The 20211-nt window shown below is 51.3% G+C and overlaps 2 protein-coding genes across 6 annotated transcripts in view; one reads left to right on the top strand and one right to left on the bottom strand.

The window, feature by feature from the left end:
- The window catches only part of MED12 (mediator complex subunit 12), a 37384-nt gene extending 23285 nt beyond the window's left edge, over window positions 1-14099 (bottom strand). For all 5 annotated transcript variants that reach the window (XM_068411924.1, XM_068411926.1, XM_068411925.1 and 2 more), the window contains exons 1-16: window positions 13971-14099; window positions 13497-13601; window positions 12476-12667; window positions 10568-10727; window positions 9066-9241; window positions 8677-8787; window positions 7879-8133; window positions 5648-5794; window positions 5257-5356; window positions 4677-4813; window positions 3699-3830; window positions 3171-3297; window positions 2287-2516; window positions 1735-1815; window positions 656-829; window positions 234-378 (exon numbers count right to left, since the gene is read on the bottom strand). In XM_068411924.1, coding sequence (XP_068268025.1) covers window positions 234-378; window positions 656-829; window positions 1735-1815; window positions 2287-2516; window positions 3171-3297; window positions 3699-3830; window positions 4677-4813; window positions 5257-5356; window positions 5648-5794; window positions 7879-8133; window positions 8677-8787; window positions 9066-9241; window positions 10568-10727; window positions 12476-12667; window positions 13497-13601; window positions 13971-14069 — 2371 coding nt within the window. In that variant the 5' untranslated portion in view covers window positions 14070-14099. The remainder of the gene's footprint in view (window positions 1-233; window positions 379-655; window positions 830-1734; window positions 1816-2286; window positions 2517-3170; window positions 3298-3698; window positions 3831-4676; window positions 4814-5256; window positions 5357-5647; window positions 5795-7878; window positions 8134-8676; window positions 8788-9065; window positions 9242-10567; window positions 10728-12475; window positions 12668-13496; window positions 13602-13970) is intronic.
- Window positions 14100-15369: 1270 nt separating this feature from the next.
- On the top strand, window positions 15370-19462 carry IL2RG (interleukin 2 receptor subunit gamma). Its single transcript, XM_068412061.1, has 8 exons — window positions 15370-15457; window positions 17258-17348; window positions 17560-17744; window positions 17903-18045; window positions 18154-18316; window positions 18771-18879; window positions 18951-19035; window positions 19148-19462. The coding sequence occupies exons 1-8, from the start codon at window positions 15370-15372 to the stop codon at window positions 19349-19351; spliced, it is 1068 nt and encodes a 355-aa protein (XP_068268162.1). The 3' UTR covers window positions 19352-19462.
- The last annotated feature ends 749 nt before the right edge of the window (window positions 19463-20211 follow it).

Here is a 20211-nt window from a genome sequence, read left to right as displayed (position 1 = left end):
ATCCTCTTCTGAAGAAAAGTTCAATTAAAGAGATAGTCAGCAGGAAACCAACCATTGTACTTGCTGGTTAGTATGTCTGGGAACAGAGCACCATTCCAGACTCTCAGTGACTGATACAGCTTACCAGGCACTGTGGATTATATAAAATCCTTTCACTGAGACTCCAGACAAAGGAGCCAGCCAACTGGAAGGACGCTCCTACTTCAGAAAGGAGTGGCTCAAGCTCTACTAACCCGTCTCTGCAGTGCTCTTTCTGTTTAAGACTTTTAGAATGTCTTTGGTTATTTTCTTGATCGTATGCCGAGCATCATCCCGTTGTTTTCCAACCCCAAAAAGAACTACCAACCGTTGGTTACACTCGTGACTGCATGACTCCTCCTAGGCAACCAAAAGAGACAACTGCGTTAGCAACTATGAGGCTGAATGCTTTAATCTTGTTTCACATCTGGATCTCTTAAAGGAAAAGGAAAGCTTCATCTCAGAAGTTGCTCGGGGAGTAAGCAAGGAGACATCTTAACTAGATCACCTCCTGCAGCAGTGCAGGAAATCATGACTGCTCCTTACCCACCCACAGCAGTACCACAGGGAAACACAGCAGCCTCATAACCAGGGCACAAGGCAGCAACAGGGGAGTGGTTATGAGCAAGTGTCATACCTGAGGAATAGGAAAGTGTGTTGCATACTGGATGTGCCGAGGCTGGTCATATAGGGATGCCAGCATTCCTTCCACAGACTTATCCTTCAGCAGAGGCTTTGCTTCCTTATCAGGATCTGGTTTCTCAGGGGAAGGGCTGGCTTTAGATTCACAATGCATTGGAGGAGAAAACATCTAGGGAGACACAAGAACAACAAAAGGTAGTTAGGGAACATGGTCATGCAACAGTGAAGATTGCTGAAGGAAGGTACATCTGCTCAGGCCTAAAAAGGAGCAGGAAGAGGGAAGGTTGGAGAAATATCCAGTTCTTAGGGCATTGACCAAGGCAATATAGTAAGATACTATTCCCATTTCTGCTTCTGGTCCATGTTGTATATTGAGTTAAAAGCAATAGGAAATAAATAACCATGACTCAAGATTTTGGGAACAACTACCTCCCCAGAACAAGACGGGATCCGGGAAAGCCATGGGAAAGCCACATAGCTCTGCACATCACACTTGCCTAACACGTATCTTGAAAGGCCAGAAATGGCTGGAGGAACGTAGGTACTCAGGGATTTTTCAACCACCACAAGTTATTTTTATTACTAAGTGCTTCAAAGAACTCTGCAATGAACTATGCCCACAAATGTTATGAAGAACTGTAAAACTGAAGAAGTACTGAAAGCTGCAAAGGACAATGATAGCAGATCTGTGTCTTCTCCCAGGTGATCAAGAAGATCCCTGTCAAAGGCAACTGGTCACTCCCAATCTCCTGGTGCTATCATGGTCATCCATTTCCCATCCAATTCCAAGCAGCCCACTTCCTACCCTGCCCAAACACTGGGCTGGCAGTGGCCAGAGCATAAGAGATGCCACAAATGACTGAGACTCACTCTACTCTGATGGACTCTGACCTGCATAAACAGGTTATATGGACCTTTTGACAGTGTCAGCTGCCTTACAACCCAGCCACTTCCAGCATACTGGCTCTACAGTAGAGGAGTACTCACACCAAAGCAAGGCAGGTGCTATCCCCCGTGCCACTACAACATACTGACCTACGTAATGAGTAGCAGGTAGAAAATGCAAGAACACACCGAAAAGTCTGTCTTCTCCATATCATCAAAGAGCATGTTGGAGTTGTGGTCGATGTCCATGGGCTCAGAAAGACCCGTGTCCTAGGAACAGACAAAGCAGCTTTACATCTCAGTGATGCACCACTGAACAAGAGAGTTTACTGTTTACTACAGTACTCGATGTCCATGTTGGGACAGTGACAGCAATATGCCAACACACCCATGGTGTCTGGCAAGTTGGATCCTAATACACTGCAAACATCATGGACAGGCCTCACACAGCACCCCATGATATGCTGCTCTGCTCCAAGCAGTGCAAGATTTTCCTGTCTGCCCCTTTACAGCAGTAAAGGGGGTAAAGGGGAAAGGGCCTAAAGGCAGGCCCTCTCCAGCCACTTAGAACATAGCCTTCTACTTTTGAAACTGAAATGCTAAGGAAATAGGTTGGGCGAAGGAGAAGCATGAGTCACTGGTACATCCTCAAGCAATAGCAAGGAGGCTGCAAAGCTGGTAAAAACAGGCAAGCACAACACGAGGACACATACAGGAGGGCCACGATGCTTGTGCTCTCACCTCTAGCTTGATGCCACTGTTTCCCTCTGTCTCCTTCCTGTCATGCTCCTCAGCAGGGTCATCGAAGGGTGAGGGCGGGCGAGGCCCATGAGAATCCATGGCAAGATCACCCCGGGAGATGAGCGTGCACATGTAGATGTTGTGAGAGAAGACATCATGTCGGATTAGCTCACAGAAAAGCAGCACCAAGTTAAAGAACTCCACCTTCTCATTTTCCTTCCCAGGATCAGCTGAAAGGAGAGCACAGACAGTCAGGGCTATCAGAGTTCTTCTGCAACACTCTTAGCGACACCAGCCACCTAACCTAGGACTAGAGAAAGTATTTCCAGATCTCAACATAGTAATTGACTGATACACAGTTCTGAGATTACAGCAGGAACTAAAAGCCGAAAGCCCAGTTTCAACAGGTGGCAATTAAGTAAGTCAAAAGCTATCCAGTTAGTCTCACAGACCAGAGGCATAGGACTTTAGCCTGGAAGTGCCATTCCTGGGTGTACAAAGAGTTGCCTGCATCATTCAGAGTTGTATCCTGTCCCCCTTAACCTGTTTGCAGTACTTTCACTGAGAGACTATTCCAGAGCTTTGTCACTTACTAGTTAGAAACCCCCCTCTAGTTCTCAGCCTGAATTAATTCCTGATTAGGCTATACTCATTTATTCTTGGCCAACACTCTGTGAACAGAAGGGCTCCTGCATTATTTTTCTGTCATCTGGCCCTCCAGGCTGCTTTCCCTCTCTCTCCAAGGCATGCTCTGGATTGCAAGGAAGCCAGAGAGAGAATTTAGATACATCCAAGATCTACACACAAGAGAACAGCACACAAATTCAAAGTTTGCAGGAGAGGGAAAGCTAGAAACTGGGAGACCATAAGTTCTTATTACATACTTAGCATAGGAGCTTGAGTGTCAAGGAACTGCATAAGGACATCCTGAAAGACAGGAGAGCTGGCTGCTGAGAGTGAGCCTGAGGAGATGGAGCCCTTCTCGTCCACGACTTCAGAGTCCCCACACCTCTGTAGAAACAGAAAAAAGTACCGACTGCTGTCACGGAGGAGAAACTCACTATCCATAAACCCCAAAAAGGAGTCTTCAAGAGAATTTTCCTATCTTGCCCTTACAGGAAAGCCACCACACAGGTTTCTGTAAGCTACTTCACAGTCTCCAAGCACGCCAGTACTTTCACACTGCAATCACCTGTCTTCAAATATATGCAAGAAATGGGATGCACACCATCCCACAGGCTCATTTATGACCTACTTTGGGTTAGATGAAGTAAATTCCATAATTAACAGCATCAGTGTTAAAAGGCATTGTCCTGATCAGCCTTTGCCTTTCGGTGTAATAGTTAGATAACTGTAGTTAGGTAACCTCTGCTCTCCTTTACCACTCCTAGCTTCCAGGAATAAGGACTTACCTCAGCCTCTATCTCTGCTTGACGCTTCTCTAGGAGTTTGGCCACAACCATAGCCCTGTGGCGTCCAGAGCGTTTATAGCTGACAGCCCACTCACACAGCAAGGCCACCACTGCATCGTCGTCTGGGGAGATCTGTTGAGATACAAGCACTACAGTGAGAACCTGAGCCAAACCGAAGAAGTGAGCAGTCCTAAGGCCTGAGGTTGGATGTAACAGTGAGTCTACTTCTAGCAGTGCACAGCCTGAAGACTGCTACGTTCCCCTCTTCCTAACATGGATGACAGATGTCAACCTAGAGCCCTCCTGCTTTGTCTGTGCTTTAACTCCACTTTGCAACACGAGGTGATCCACAGCCCTTGACAAATTTCCAGGCTGGCTTGCTTCAGAAAATCATCTCTCTTCCAGCAGCACATCCATGAAGTGCTGATCTTAGCACAGAATGAAACACAGCTTCTCGACAGCATTACACAAAGCATGCAAACTAACAGTCCTGCAGCTCACTTCCAGGAACCAATGCAGTATTGATTGCACTATGGTCCTAAAACATCATAAGCCTGGTCACCTCCCAGGCCAGCAGGGACTTGAACTGTGAGCTCCCAGACTCCCAGGCAGCAAACACCAGCCCAGAATTTGACAAGCTAGCATTTACTTCTCTCAGACACATAACATGTCTTTATGATCAATCTGCTATCCGGACTGATGTTTTCCATCAGGAGACTCTCCTCAGTTAGCTGTGTGGATTCTCTCAAGCTTACACATATTTGTTAGCATAGACTTTCTAGAGCACAGACCCCCCATCTCACTTTAGTACCTCCCTAACTTAAGGCTGCACGAGATCCTTTTCAGTGGAGATCACATCTCTTGGCCAAAGGCCACTACCTAGTCAGGTCTCTGAAGACACAGGACAGTAACCATGGAATATAAACAAGAACATAGCCACATCCAAGACCAGGGCCCAGCAGCAAAGTCCCAAGGCACCTCATGACTGTCTTTGGTTGGACCCAGCCCAAATATCCTGTTATACAAGGAATCCAAAGAGTTGCTGAAGTCAGATCTTTCAAAGCTGTGACTGTCCAGAACTTCTAAAGTGTGCAACACACGGCCAATAGTGAAACCTAGAACGGAACAGAGAAGACAAGAGAAATGCTTATTTGGCAACTGGTACAACAGACTCCGGAGCAGAAATTTCTATGAGCTCATTGCTCAGGAGAAGGGTCATCAGTCAGGCAAGGGTCCACCTAGCTTAGTATCCTGACTCTCATAGCGACCAACAGCAGATGTTGGGGGAAAGCATCAGAATATGGCATGTATACAAGAGTATAGTTCTCTGGTACACATTTCCAGCTTCCAGTAACAGAAACTCCCCCTAATCCTGGGGAAACAGACCCATGCAAGATATTGCACTAGAAAGTAAAAGAGCCATTTGTTTTTTTTTCACTGCTGTTGGTAAATACCAATGGCAGCAAACAGGAAAAATCAAAGAAAATAGCCAGACAGGAAGTTTCTCAGGGTAACACATGGAACAGGGGGAGAGAAACTTTAACCTACAACAAGTTACCTGCTGTTGTTTCCTGGCACTTGTCAAATGACCAGCGAACCTCCACAGCCTGGCCACGTTCCTTTATCTGCTGCTCAATTTCACGCAGCTTTGCCCGAACCTAAAAGCAATGGACTTGTGTAAACATACAAAAGGATGCCTTAGATGTCCTGCGGACAAAATTATCAGAAAACAAAGAGCATGACAGTAGTTCTACTCAAGGTTAGATTTTGCCCGTCTTCCAAAGACACCACTGTGTTGCTTATAGCAGAACGGGAGCAGTTAATTCCTTGGGAGTAAGACAGCACCTCCAGCTCTGCTTATCACATAACATGACAAGAAAATCCTGACAGAGCTAAGATACAGCTATTATCCTGGACCACAAGAGCTCCCTTTTTTGAAGGCTGCTCACCTGCTGTGTAAAGGCTGAATTCCCTCCTGGCATGGGCAAGTTGGACGGGGCTATAGGCAGGTGGTCCAATGGAGAGCCAGTCTTTATCCTGCTATCAGTCAATGAGTAATGCCACACAAGGGCACTCGGGCAACACAAAATTATACTCTGCAACAGACATAAAGGCCAGTATCATTGAGCAAATCAAGGTCAAAACAATTAAATTAAGATTACTTTCTACAGAAATAACCACTCCTTTATCCTACTGCCCAGGTATTCATGATCCTGTATACATATTTACTATTTGGGTTTTTTTTGTTCTAAGCTCTGAAAGAGTCTTTGGGCTAAAGACCATACTAGAGTAGGAAGGAGTAAACCAGTATTTTTGTTGCACTGAGTTTCTTGCCCTAGGTGTGCTTAGGAAGCCAAGACCAGAGTTCCACGTTATCCAAAAGCAGCAATATGTTGCTGCAGAGTTCCCTGCTGCTTCTAAACAGAACTTATTTTCTATAACTCACACCGTCAATGAACAATCCAACCCTCGTGGTCCAGGAGCAGCATTTACATTAGTGACTCACAGCCCTCATCAAGCGCAAAGTGTGAGAAGAAACGTGAGTCAACAGACCCAAACTCATTATACTATATTATTTAATAATTACAAGTATGATTATAGTAATGATTATAATAACAATACTATTATATATGCATTTTCATTCTTTTATGATCTTGTACAGACACCCACACAAACACAGACAAAACTTCACTGAACGATTCCTAGGATACACCCCTACAGCTTCTGGCTCACAAGGAGCCAGACATTAAGATGGACAACCAAGGCTGTTTTAAACACTCAAACCAAAGAATCCATCATATCTTGAGAACATTTGAGCAAAGATTAATTATGTACACTGTCAGAAATGCATCTGTTTCCAGCCTGACTTTACCCAGCTCCAACTTCTAACCACCAGATCAGCCTCAGCCTTATCTACTATCTGCAGATCAGAATATCTGTAGATCTTTTATCAGAAGAGCTCTTCTGAGACATACTAAAAAAGATCAAACTATCATTAACCAATTTGAACTTTTTAAGCAGGTTGTGTTCAAACCCCAAATCAGCCAAATCTTTGAGAGGTATATGCTCATATATTTTCCCTAAAGTAAGCTCCCCAAACAGTATTTTCACACTTAAAAAGATGTTTTATCATACAGAAACTACAAAAAAGAAACCCTAAACTTTTTAAACTGAAAGCGACCAAGGAAGACTTAATAGGAATACAAAGGGGTTATTTATAACCCCAGCATTGCTCTCTAGCCTTTACAGATAGATACTTGCTTCTAGCCAACTGTACTCTAGGAATTTTCTTTCTACCCTGTTTGAGAGCTGGCTGGTTGCTTCTTGATCCTGTCAGGGCTCCTTGATCTCAAGTTTCTCTGTTGAGCTGCAGGTTCCCAAGATCTGTGCTCTCTTCCTCTCCACCTCCTGCTCCACCCTGCACTCTCTGGAAGCTCCTTTGCTTTACCGTGCTCCTCTCATCCCCTGGAAAGGGCAATCTCCACTCCTTGTATGGACTGAGTCCCACAGTGACACGACAGCATTTGCCCTTCCAACATCTATCAATAAGGCTTCAGCAACCTTGCCCTTTTATTGCAAGGTAAGGTTTAATTAATTCCAAGTATAAAGATTATGAGCTTAGAGTCATTCCTTTTCATAGCCTGCTGCCACTCCTGAGTAGAGTGGTCTGCCTAAACCATTAAAGCTCTTCCATAAAGAAGTGGGAGGGGTTGTTTTTTGTGTGTGCTGGTTGTTTGGTTTGTTGGGGTTTTTTTTTATTCTTTGGGGGTGGGTTTTTCTGATGAGAGGTTGTTTGTTTTTAAGAGCCTTTCATTTCTGGCATAATTTCTTTTCCTAGATCACAACCTGTTACTGACATACACAAGATGAAATAACCCTTTCTTTCTCATCCCCTCTTCTGCAAAGCTTTCCCAGCCATCTAAGGCACCTGTGAATAGAGCAAAAGGCTCTATTCCAACCCATTTTCTTACACAAGTCAGTCAAGGGCACTGCTACAGCACTGACGTCTGGTATGAAAGCTCTGTAACATGTCAGCAAAGACCTACCCTTTGACAATCATGGTTTGATATTTCTGTACTCAGGAAGTTGCTGACTCAGACTGTAATGATTTTTCTGTGATGGCATACAATATAAACCGTCCCTGTTGACCCCACTATCAGCAACCACTACCCAAACCTACCTGGAGGATGCAGCTGAGCCCATATACCACTGGTCGGTGCTGGGCGCACAGCAATAAGTCGCTGAAAGGGCTGGGAGGAGGATTCCCTGCAGCTGGCTGAGGGGTGGGAGTTGAAGGAAGAGCATTCCCTGTCTGGGCAGACAGGATGTGGGGTGGGTGCCCGCCAGCACCATCCAGCTGCATAGCAAGCCTGCGGGTGCAGAAGTAGGCCAGACGTCTGGACAGGTATGCAGACTGCACAAACTCTCCAGAGTACTGTAGGGAAGAGGGAGAGGGGAAAACGTCCTCATTACAAGCAACACAAGAGAAACCCTTGACACTCCCGCAGTGGTATACTGTGTGGCTCTGCCTTGTAGAGACAGTCCCTTTTTACAGAAAGTTGCTTAGCATCATCGATCACCCACTGGCTACTAAGCATCAAAAAAAAACCCTTTAAATGTTCTATGGCAATGACTTCATGCATCAAAATGTACCCACACCCAGCCTTCCCAGGGCTTCAAAGGTCTGCCTAGAATCTGTTGCAACAGAAAGAAAGAAAAGCAGTTTCCATGTAGTGGTGCAGCTATGACATGAGCAGGGATTACCAAGTCCAGTGCAGGGAAAAAGGGTAAAGGAAAAAGAAACAGAAGAGAGCAGGACCAAAAAGGTATCCTTCCATGAGCTAAGAAGGATGCTCAGAGGGACAGTCCCTAGTGCTCTATCTGCAATATAGCTCATCATCCCTCAGGCGACAGGAAAGGGACTGACAACAGCAGAAGTCAGTGCTCTCATGAAGCAAGCTGGGTACATATTTCTCACCCGCAGCAGCAGGGGTAGGAGCATTTTCAGAAATTCATCTTCTCCTGATCGTATCTTCTCAAAGCACTCGAGGACCCACGTCAGGAATTCATGCCGGTCCAGCATGCCATCCTGCACAGAGATAAAGGCAGAGCAAACAGACAAAAGCTGAAGCAACATCCACTAAAGCAGAGCAGCAGCAGCTGCTTGCTTTCTAACAGTGGAAATAACTCTAGAAGTTTGCACAGTTCCATACTACCCCTATTCTACTACTGAGCTCAAAACTGCATCCAGTCCTAATGGTCTATTCACAGAATGAGAATATTCTGCAAAAATAAATCACTTTGCATCCACTTCCCCTAGCCCTCCTCTGCTACGCACCCACCCAGCAGTCCCCTCCAGTCCCTCACCTGGAACATGAACATAGCTAGTTTCTCGTTGTAGTCCCACTGCTTCAAAGCTTGTTCCACCTCTTGGGGCATTGGCCCAGATGATGAACCACAGCCTTGCCCTGGGAGCTGTCTATAGAACTCCGCAATTTTCTGCAGCTGCTCTGACAGGTACTTGGTGATGATCTGTGTCCATTCTGGAGAAGAGGAAACAGGTTAACAACGACTGCCTGTTGAAGCAGGAAAGAACCAGGCTGGAGCGCAAGTGGAAACCCAAAAAAGTTCCTGTCATTTGAAAAGGACAGAAAGACAAAGAAAGAAAAGTGCCACAATATTAGCTTTTCTTGTGGCCTGGAGGGGGAGTAGGGAGGAAGAGGCGTCCACAGAAACAGGGAACAAGGGGAAAAACTTCTGTGTTTATGGGGCAGGGTTACTTTGTACAAGAAAAGCTGGGAAGAAAGATTCCTCAACTGCAGTTGTTGAGAATCAACAGCAGAATACAAGCAGAGAGAAGAGGCTTTCCAGCAGGGAGCAGTGTTAGGCCAGCCTGGTTTAGCATCCCCAATAATCTGACAGACAGCAGAAACACTGGAAACACTTCAAATCTGAACTTGTTCTTAATCTCTTTCAGATATCAGTGTAAAGCCATGATCAACCATTTTTAAAAATAATTGTTTTTACTAAAACCTAACTGTGTAAGAGACAAACTCAATGCACAAAGTGACAGCTCGATTACCCTCCTCTGGGACAATGCAGATGGCAAAACCCAAGGCAAAATATGCAAGAATGTGAAACAAACAACACTTACAGGGTCAGCAGTAGGACACACATCCAAAGGAAGAGGAAAGTAAATGGAATAGATATATCTAACAAACCAATCAACCTCCAGAAACAGAGCTAAGAAGACTGTGTAATGTTTATACCAAAGATAAATAAGATGGGAAAAAAAAATCCATGGACTTCAGCTGCTAATACCACTTTTCAAAGGAGTACAGTCAGGTCCTGTAGTCACAGCCATACAAATCAGAAAACAGCCAGGGGAGCTCTCCTAGACCACAGTAATCTGGAGCAGGCCAGGATGCAAATGATGTTAGATATGGCATCCTGTAAGGTTTAGTGAAATTGGAAACAGAAACAGGGAATAACATACCGGAATTCTCTGGGAAATGTACTTACTCACTTGAGAAGAAGCTGATCAGTCATCACTAAATTATAACGTTTACAGTCTTCATAGGGTAAGAAAAAAACAGGTTATACAGCAGAGGAGCACAGCAGAACTTAACGGCGAGAAAGAGGAGGTAGGCTCTCAGGAACTATTTGTGGCTGCTAAGACTTATTTTTTAACAGTGTACTCTCACAGGTGGGCCCTGTTGTTATAGACAGTTATGTACGTCAGAGCACCAGGACTTATCAGCAGGAAACCAGTGTATATGGATTTCCAGGCTACCTCTTACTATTCAAGAGCAGGCTAAGAAGGAAACATCTGGGATGGACAAAACAAGTGCTCCACACAAAGTGCTTACCAATGAAGGGATCAATGACATGACGCTTTTTCACCTTGGTTTCCGTGATAGCAGCATAATAGGCACAAGTCATTTTGATGAGCCAGGCAGCTCTCATTACTGGAACAGTGTATTTCGCCAAATAACCAAAGACCTCTTCCTTCTTGCTAAAGATGGGCACCTGTAACAGAATTGAGAGGGAGAATTGCAACCAAGGACTTAGATGGGAACTATTCCACAGCATCTACACATGCTGTAGGCACTGCAAGCTGTGAAAAAGATAAAAAGGGAAAAGGTACTGTGTTGCTCTCTACCTCAAAAAACCTACTGCAAGAATTCACCTCTAGTCAGAAAGCAACAGTACCAGAGCTGCATTTCAGTATAAACAGAAACAAAACAAATTGAAAGAAGGCAGAAAACATAATTACATCACTGTAAATCCACACCCTGAATCCTGCAAACAGCTTTAAGGATATCCTCCAGAGAAGCAACTACAAAAGGTACAGACTAAGGACTGAGTCAGAAACACAGAGTATCTACTATACAGACTGAAGATAAGACTCTTCATTTTGTATACAAAACAGGATGGTTACAAAAGTCTTGTAACACCATGAGTAGCCAACAGAAGACTGTGAGAAACAGGGAATTGAGTACCATAGTAGGAAGGAATTCATTAATCCAAGATACAACATGGGAGGATACCAGTGAAATCATCAGACTGCAGATCTGTAAACCAGGAAGCAATAACACATCACAGGAAAAAGTACAGTTGTAGGGCTCATTTCCACAGGATACTATGGATAGCAAAAGTATGCATATGTTCACAGAGAAATGAGACAAATTCACAGAGAACATGTCCATTTGGCAGGTGTCTCAAAGTCCATGAACTACCAGTGGTTCAATTGCTTCCTGGCTATGTTTCTTACATTCTTCCCAATTATTCTCTGATGCCTCAAAGACACAAAGACACAGACTACTTGGCTACTGACAGTCGCTGCTTTCATGTCTAAGTCCGTGAAAACTGACAGAGCCTGTTGCGGGACGCGGGGGAAGACCTTGAAAGGTCCAAGCTTTCACAATGACCTCAGGAAACTGACAGCCAACATGCAAAGAAGGACACAAGGACTAAGTTTATAACGAGACAGATTCTGGGAAAATCTGATTATTTTCCCCCAAGAGTGACTCAGAACACCAAGGACCAGAAAAACTCCAGCTTCTAAACTATGTGCTCTGCTACCATTTCACAACTGGGAGTTATGTTTTTCTACAATGCATAACTGATTCCTGAGTTCCTTGCTTACAGGCCCACCTGACAGAGTTAGCTCCCCTGGCTATCTGGCCAAATAAAATGGCAGAGTAAGACCCTTCTTTCATACTCTACAGAATTCAATGCTACCAGGGAAATATCTAGCCCTAGACCCCAGGGCACAGAAATGCTCTAGCCTGGCTGAGATCAAGCTATAACACACATACACTTCTCTGCTTAAAACCAGAAACATGTGTCACTGCAACAAAAGTTGGGGAAGTCACTCAGCTGATTATCTCCAGTAATTGTCACTATGACTTTTGAGAACTTGAAAAACCCTCCACAACAGGAATGGTCCTAATCTAAACAACAGACCAAAGGCAACAGTGGCAGCTCTTCTAAAAAACATCTGAAACATAAAATAGATCAGTCGTATCATGCAAGCCAAAAGGCAAAGTTGAACACAACCTCCAAACAACAGACGAGGGACCAGTTCTTTGAGTGGGGACGACTACAGCCAGTGCACTACAAATCCTGGATGTGCTCTTCAAACTGAAAGCTTCAAGAGATGTTAGAGAGAAGAAACTTCTCCAAATAGTAAAAACCTTCTACTACACAAACACTTCAGAAACAAGCACAGATTAAATGCTCCTCCCTGCCAGGCAGCCTCTCCTGTAACATACCTTCTTAGCGAGGTGAGTAAGGGGCTTAGTTCCAGCCAGATCTGTGAACCAGTTGTTTATGGCACTCTGAGAACGTGCTGTCACCAGCCAAAAGTTATCCTTCTGATTCACCTGGGGTTTCCGTCTTCCCGTGTCAGGCAGTGTATTGCACCGCAGCTTTTCTGCAATAATACTGCTAAAATTTGAACTGATCTGGAAAAAAAGGATGAATTACGTTTCACAGGTCAAAGATGTATCCTATGTGCTTAAAATCTCATCTATCATTCCAACCGTAAGTCTCACCAGTATCAACTTTTGAAACACAAAAAACCTGCCAATAATTTCCTTTGCTATGCTTGCAAAGAGGAATGCTTCTAGACAACTCATACAATAAGCAGGGACTCAAGTTGAGACAGACACAGCTCTTTATAAATACTTGTCAAACCAGACAGAAGGCTTCTCGGACAGAAGTCAGCCAAGGAAAACAAATATACTGTGCTTATTGATTGCCTTCCATCCCAGGTCATTACTAGTCCTCTTGTCAAGGAGTCCAGGAAGTTAACATCTTGATTTTAGAGACTGGAAAAATGGAGTTGAAGCCTATTATATAACTCCCATGTTTAAATTGCCAGATGTTTCAAGAAATCTTACTTCTCTTCTACTGTGGCCATAAAGTAACTGAGCCAATAATAAGAAGTTTCCTGCCTCTGGTATCCTAGTCTTCTGCTTTAATTGCAGAACATAAGGCATTCTAGATGCTGGTTTAACAAACACTGCAGATACAGACATGCCCCTAAGATGTATGGAGCAAGACAAGAACCTGCTCTCTCAGAGGTGAGACACAGTTCCAGAAGAATGCAGAACTTTGATTCTACGGGGACAGAGGGTTAGGTCCTAAAACACCCATCCTAAAGGGAAGGGTCTCCTGGTTCCAGACACAGGGAAGGAATGAGACCCAGGACTGTCCAGGACCCAGCAGCCTGCCTGTACAGACACCTGCCAATCCCCCGCTGCCCCCCGCCACCGGCCCGATGGCTCTCACCTTCGCTGGGTTGAAATTGACATTTTTGGCACTGCCGTGCTCGTCCCCAGAGACCGCCGGCTGGTTATTGAAGCCTTGCTTGACGTTCAGAGCAGTCAGCTCATCCTGCGGGGAAGGACGGTCAGCAGGGCCCGGCAAGGCCCCTCCACGACAAACACCCGCAGCCGGCGGCTCAGCCAGTGCGGGGACAGGGCAAGGCGAGTGCCCGCCGGGCCCTGGCCAGCCACCCCCGGGTCCTCGCTGCCAGGCAACGCCCCAGGCGAGTGCTGGGACCCGGGAACCGCGGGTCGCTCGGCCAGGCCCCCCACTCACAACCCGGGGGCCCGGCGGGACGGAACCCTCACGCCCAGCCACACAAGGACGCAGGGCACCCTACCCCCCCTCCCCGGGGGCTCCCCCGGGGCCTCCTCACGGTCAACCCCGGCACGGCGGCCCCGCAACGCTGGTTCCCCCGCACCCCGGGTCCCCCCGCACCTCCTTCTGCTTGGGGTCCTGCGGGTAGACGTCGGGCGGACCGAGGCGCGGCCGCTTGAGCGGGCGGTGCTCGTAGCTGAGAACGCCGAAAGCCGCCATCCCGGTCCGGCCGGCAAGCAGAGGCGGCCGGGCCACAACAAGGCGCGCCGGGGCCGCCCGCGCCTGCGCCCTGCGCCGGGGCCGCCCGAGCGCCGCCGGAGAGGCAGGAGCTACGCGCGGCTGCGATGTGCGGCGCCGAGGGGAGCCGGAGCGCCCCGAAGCCGGGCCGAGGCAAGACGAAGAGTGCCGAGCGCCGCCGGGGAGCGCCCGAGCCTGCGCCAAGCGGAGGCGGAAAGAGCCGAAGATGGACGGGGCGGCCCGAGGGCGGACGGCGCCCCCTGCCGGAGGCGCTGCGCCGGCGGCGCGCTGGGCTGAGGTCACGTGACACACCCCGCTTACCGTCGTCATTATGGAGTGATGGAATAATGGGATGGTTTTGGTTGGGAAGGACCTTTAAGATCATCGAGTCCAACCATTAACCTGGCACTGCCAAGTCCACCACTAAACCATGTCCCTAAGCACCACATCTGCTCGTCTTTTTAAATACCTCCAGGGATGGTGACTCCACCACTTCCCTGGGCAGCCTGTTCCACTGCTTGGCAACCTTTTCGGAGAAGTTTTATCCCGAGGACCGCCCCGCAGTCCACCGCCCCTAGCTGCCCCCGCTGCCCAGGACACCTTCCCCTGTGGCCACCCATGGTGGCCTCATGGCCACCATCCCCCCTGACCACACCCCCATCACTGGCACCATTGCTAGCCCCTGCAACCACTTCCTGTAACTGCCCCCAACTCCCTACAGCTGTCGCCGTGAGACCCTTTGTGACTGTCTCCTCGTAGCTGCTCTCCAGGACTGCCCCAGTGACCCCCCGTTCTGCCCAGTTCTTGGGGACCCAGCCCAGGACACCCATGGTCAGGTGGGTTGGGATCCCCGCAGTGGCCCTGCTCCCGGGGTGCAGCCCTGTGGGGGTGAGCCCTGCAGCATGGTGGGGTGAGCCGTGGGAACATGGCAGGATGAACTGGGGGGTCCCAGTAGGACAGGTGGTGGGACCCTGAGGGGTGAGCTGGGGGGGCCTGGGCAGGAAGGGTGGTGGGGCCCTGAGAGGTGAGCTGTGGGGCCTGGGCAGGAAGGGTGGTGGGGCCCCAGTGGGGTGAGCCGGGGGGCCCTATTGGAGTGAGCCGTGGGGCCCCGGTGTCATGAGCCACGGTCCCCACTGGAGTGTCCCGTGGGGCCCTGGTGGGGTGGGCCCCGTGGTGGCGGGCGGCGCGTGGGGCAGGAAGCAGCGCGGTGCGGAAGCCAGCAGCCCTGCGCGGTGGGCTGTGCGCAGAGGCTGTTGACACGCGCCCCACAGCTCTCCCCACCATGGCAGAGCCCGGCACCATCCTCGCGCCCATCCTCCTCCTCCTCTGTGGGCTGGGCCCCTGCATTGCCGCTGCCCGCAGTCCCTCAGGTAAGGGGGCACGTGGACCCCAGGGGGGACGGGAAGCCACGGTGCTCCATGGGTGGTGGAGCTGGGGAATGACGCTCCCCGGTGATGGCGGACGAGGAGGACAGGATGTGGGGCTGCATAGGCTGGCGAGACATTGTGGCGTGTGCTAGAGACCCCGGGACCGCCCCGATGTGCCCCGGGACCCCCGGCACCCACATGGTCCCTTGCAGTGGGGCTGCCAGGAGAGCCAGGCTGTGCCAGGGAGCCCTGTTGGGTGTCCTTGCTCCTGCCCCGGAGCTGAAGTATTGCTGGCACCATCGACCCCATGGCTACTGGCCCTGCTGCCCTGTAGGCACTGCTGCCAGGAGGGACCCTGGCCATGGGGGTCCCCTGTGGTGCATCGGGGTGGGGGGCAGTGGCAGGATGTGATACGCAGATCCTATCGGCCTGTGCATCAGCCGGGCAGGGCGGCAGCCGGCGGATCTGCACCAGCCGCCCTTTCCATCCCGGTCACGTCAGCAGAGCCACGCACACGCTGGGGACGGGGGACGGGGGACAGGGGATAGAAGCTCCTCTTTCCACCCGACACGCTCGCCCCAGCCGTTGTTTTCCAAGAAAGAATCCACTTCTCGGCTGGCTATCAGTAAACCACCACCTTTCTGTGGAAATGCAGCCCCTCTGTATCCCTGGACTTCCCCTGGGCTGCCGGGAAGGTGCCCTCCATCTCCGCGTGATTACAACCCAGGAAAGCCCAGCTCTGGCTTTCTCATGCCCCCACAGTGCTGGCTGATGGGTTTGGCCTCAGAAGGGATCAGGTGTCCCATTGCCTGATTTTTAGGGGGAAAAAAACAATTTTCTGGGAGCCTCCAGTAAAACTCTCAGCTGCCAGCAGCCGGTTTGGCACTTGTAAGGGCTCTGTGAGGTGCCTCAGTCTATCGGAGATGTTCGTCCTGTGGTGAGCCATGCTAGCAGCTGCCAAAGGGCACTGCAGCATGATGCCTGGCACAGGGACCAGCACCACCCAGGTGCCCCTGCAGCTCCCAGCCAGCCCAGGATGTGGCCTCCAGCTGCGTGGGCAGGATCAGGACCGATGCAGCGCAGCGGAAGGAGGGGGCAGAGATGCTGGCGTGGGCACCTGGAGCAGCTGCTCAGCCTCCTAGGGCTCAGTAGTGTTTCCTGCGAAGATTGAACTGCCAGGGCTCAGCCCCTGGCCCTGTGGCAGAGGGGCTGCAGTGGGAAGCACAGCCTGGCATAGCCCCCATCACCCAAACACGTGAACATATGGGCACCCACAACCACCCAAAAGGGTAACAGTGAGATGAATTTAGCCAGGATGGAGACATCAGGAACAAATCCTGGAAAGCTCTTTATTTTTATATTGGACAAGAAAAATGGGTTGGCAGGGAGGCATTTCTGTCCTGTCCCACAGTGCCAGGGGCTGCAAACAGCAACCATGGGGTGACTAAGGGGAGTGGATGGAGGAATTGGGGTGAAATGGCATGTCTGGAGCAAGAGGAGCCAATGGCACAGATGCAGAAGGGACAGCTGCTTGGCCAGCAGTCCTTCAGAGGAAGATGTGGGGCTGCTGGCAGCCAGGCATCGCTGACACAGCATGTGTGAATGGGGTGGTGGGGGCCTGGCATTGCAGGCAGGCTGCATTGCAGCTCTGCTGGGAAGAGCTGGGCTTGTTTGGCACACATGGAGGAAGGCTGATGGGGATGTGCAGGGACCACTGGCATGTGCCATGTCTCCCTGGTACACCTCTGGGCCCTCGTGCAGCTGCTCACCACCGTGGTGCCCAGCGGTGCCTGTCCCTTGCAGGGGTGGAGTGTGTCCTCTTCAACGAGGAGTACATGACCTGCATGTGGGGGAGAAGAGAGACGCTCAAGGCCAACTACTCCCTCTACTACTGGTAGGTGCCCCTGTCCCAGTGGTGGGTTGCCGCACGGGGGCTCCTGCCAGCATTGCTGTTCCCGGCATCAGCCTGCTTCTCTTCCCAAGCCCAAAGTGGGGGAGGCTCTGTCTCCAGGGCAAACGGGATGGGATGCACCAGGGAGAGGGGTCCCAAGGAGCGCTGTGGTGTGGGGCAACTCAGGGAGCCCCAGTAACCCACTGTGGCACAGGTACGAGAACAGGTCCCCTGTGGTGGAGTGCAAGCACTACCTGCAGGACCAGGGCGTCAGTGTCGGCTGCCACTTCAACCAGAGTGAAATCATCCAGTTCCAGCCTTTCCGTGTCCTCGTCAATGCCAGCCTCGGCGGCAAGACCCTGGAGATCCCCAGTGAGCGCATGGAGCTGCAGGACCTGGGTATGGAGTGGTGGGGGGCACACCCTCTCCTCTGTGGGGCTGCTGTTGGGCAGGAGAGGGGCTGTGGGTCCCCAGGACTGCCCCATCACATCCCAGCTGGCGGCAGGGCCACTGGGGCATGGGGACGGCACTCACCAGGCATCACGTGTGCCTGGCAGTGAAACCGGAGGCACCTGTCAACCTGACCATCCGCAACATGAGCAGCAACCAGCTGCAGCTGAGCTGGACCTCCCCGTACCCCAAAGCCCAGTGCCTGGAGCATGCCGTCAAGTACAAGAGCAACAAGGACACCAGCTGGACGGTGAGAGCCCCTCAGATGCAGCACCCTGGCGGTTGTGCCTGGGGACAAGCCATGCACCAGCCTCCATGGCAGTACTGCCCTCATCACATGGCCCATGTCTCTCTGCAGGAGCACCAAGTGAAAGGAGACGTCTTCTCCTTCCCCAGCGTGGACTACGAGAAGTACTACACCTTCTATGTGCGCAGCAAGATCAACAGCTACTGTGGCAGTACCCAGCTCTGGAGCGAGTGGAGCATCCCTGTGGTCTGGGGCAGCAACTCCACGAGCAAGGGTAGGTCCTGGGGGCTGTGGTGGGATGGGCTGGGCTGGGGCATAGTGGGGCTCAGCAGGCGAGGGATGGCCAAGCAAGTCGAAAACTGGCACGAGGCAGCAGCTGTAGGGGCAAGAGCCATCTGGGCGCCTGGGGCACAGGCAGCAGCATCGGGTCCTGCGTCCTTTGCACTTCTGGAAGCTAAACACTTCTGGAAGTCCCTTGCCAGTGGGACCTGCTGACTTTTGGAGGGCTGCCTTGACATGGCCGGTCCAGGACAGGGTCACCAGCCAGTTGTGGTGACAGCATGGCAGGGCTTGGGGATGGGCCCCTTCTCCATCCTCCGGTCCCAGCTGAGCCTTGCTGTGGATGATGCCGAGCTCCCACGGCCACCCATGAAGGGCCACCGGCGTGCCCACTCCACTGCCGTGGCAGTGCGCCAGCCGGGGTTCCGTGTCACCCTGGCTCTTTCCAGGGATGACGGAAGAGCATCTGCACATGTTCTGGATCCACACGGTATTAATCCCCATTGCCTCCTGCCTGCTCTTGCTGGTCCTTGTTGTCCTGCTAGTGCGCATGGAGAGGTGAGCGTGGGGGGCTGGTGGGGGGCAGCAGCGCTGGGACTCTTCCCTTCCGACACATCTCTCCCGCGCAGGGTGTGGGTCATCCTCATGCCCCGAATCCCCAACCCCAGCAAGAACTTCGACGAGCTCTTCATCACCCACAATGGCAACTTCCAGGTAAGCAGCCGCAGGCAGCCCTGCCCCGGGCTCACCCCCTGCCCTGCGGGGTTGGGACTGGGCTGGGCTGGGCTGGGTGGTGGTTCCTCTCACCCCATTCTGCTCCCTGGAGGAATGGGCTGGAGTCCCTAAAGATGTTGTGGAGAGCTTCAAGCCCAACTATAGCGAGAGCATCTGCTACGTGAGCGAGCTGCCCCTCAAGGACAGCTACGAGCCCCCCTGGGAGAACAGCAACTACTCGCCATCGGTGATGCCCAGGGCCCTGGCAGCCCCCCCCGAGCACAGCTCCTGCAAGAACAGCTATGTGGGAGCGTGACACGCTCCTGCACCCCTGCGCCCTGCATGCTCCACACCCCCTCTGCCTGAAACCTTGCTGCCCCGCAGGCCTCGCTCCCCACTCCCACCCTGCCTCTGTCAAATGCCTGAGACCCCCAGCCCTGCTCCCTGCCACAGTCACGCTCAGCCCCCCACGACACAGCTGCTGTACTGCACTGCAGGGTGCTGGGTGCACTGGGCAGTGCACTGGGAGCAGTGTGTAGCACCCTGGGTGCACTGTTTGTTGCACTGGGTGCTCTATGTGATGCATCGGGGGCACTGGGTGCCTCTCTGGGTGCGTTGCAGCACACTGGGTGCACTGCACGGCGTGCCAGCCCCTGCCCTGTCCTTGGAGTGTCCAGGAGGGTAGGGTGACATCCCACCATGAGCCCTGCTGCATGCAGGATCCCTCGTGGGGTTGCTGTGGCGGAGCAGAGCCGTGGGAGGGCTGACGGGCTCCCACCCTGCTCTCCCGTGGGCCCCTGCGCTGGGCACGTCGGAGCTGCGGGGGGCTTGCCGAGCCCTCCTCCTTGCTCTGAGGAGCCCACAAGCACACCCAGGGACGTGTCCCAGTGAGGGGGCAGCCCAGGGGCCTGACCCTCGCTGATGCCAAGCCCAGCTGTGGCCAAGCAGGCAGGACCCACCAGCCAACCCACCACTGGAGCTGAGGAGTGCCAAGGGCCAGAGAGGCCAAGCCACCGTGTCACCCCGGCCCCAAGCTGCTGCCCCCCAGGCACCGGGCAAGCCTGGCTGACCCCCCGGGGCATCACTGCTCCTTCGCCTGCACCCCGGGTTTCCCACTGCAATAAAGCTCTGGTGCGCTGGGACCTCGTCCGGGCTCGTCTCGCAGGGTCTGGGGGA

The sequence above is a fragment of the Nyctibius grandis genome, chromosome 13, assembly GCF_013368605.1.
Source record: "Nyctibius grandis isolate bNycGra1 chromosome 13, bNycGra1.pri, whole genome shotgun sequence".
NCBI lineage: Eukaryota > Metazoa > Chordata > Aves > Nyctibiiformes > Nyctibiidae > Nyctibius > Nyctibius grandis.
This window is presented reverse-complemented; position numbering and strand designations above follow the sequence as displayed.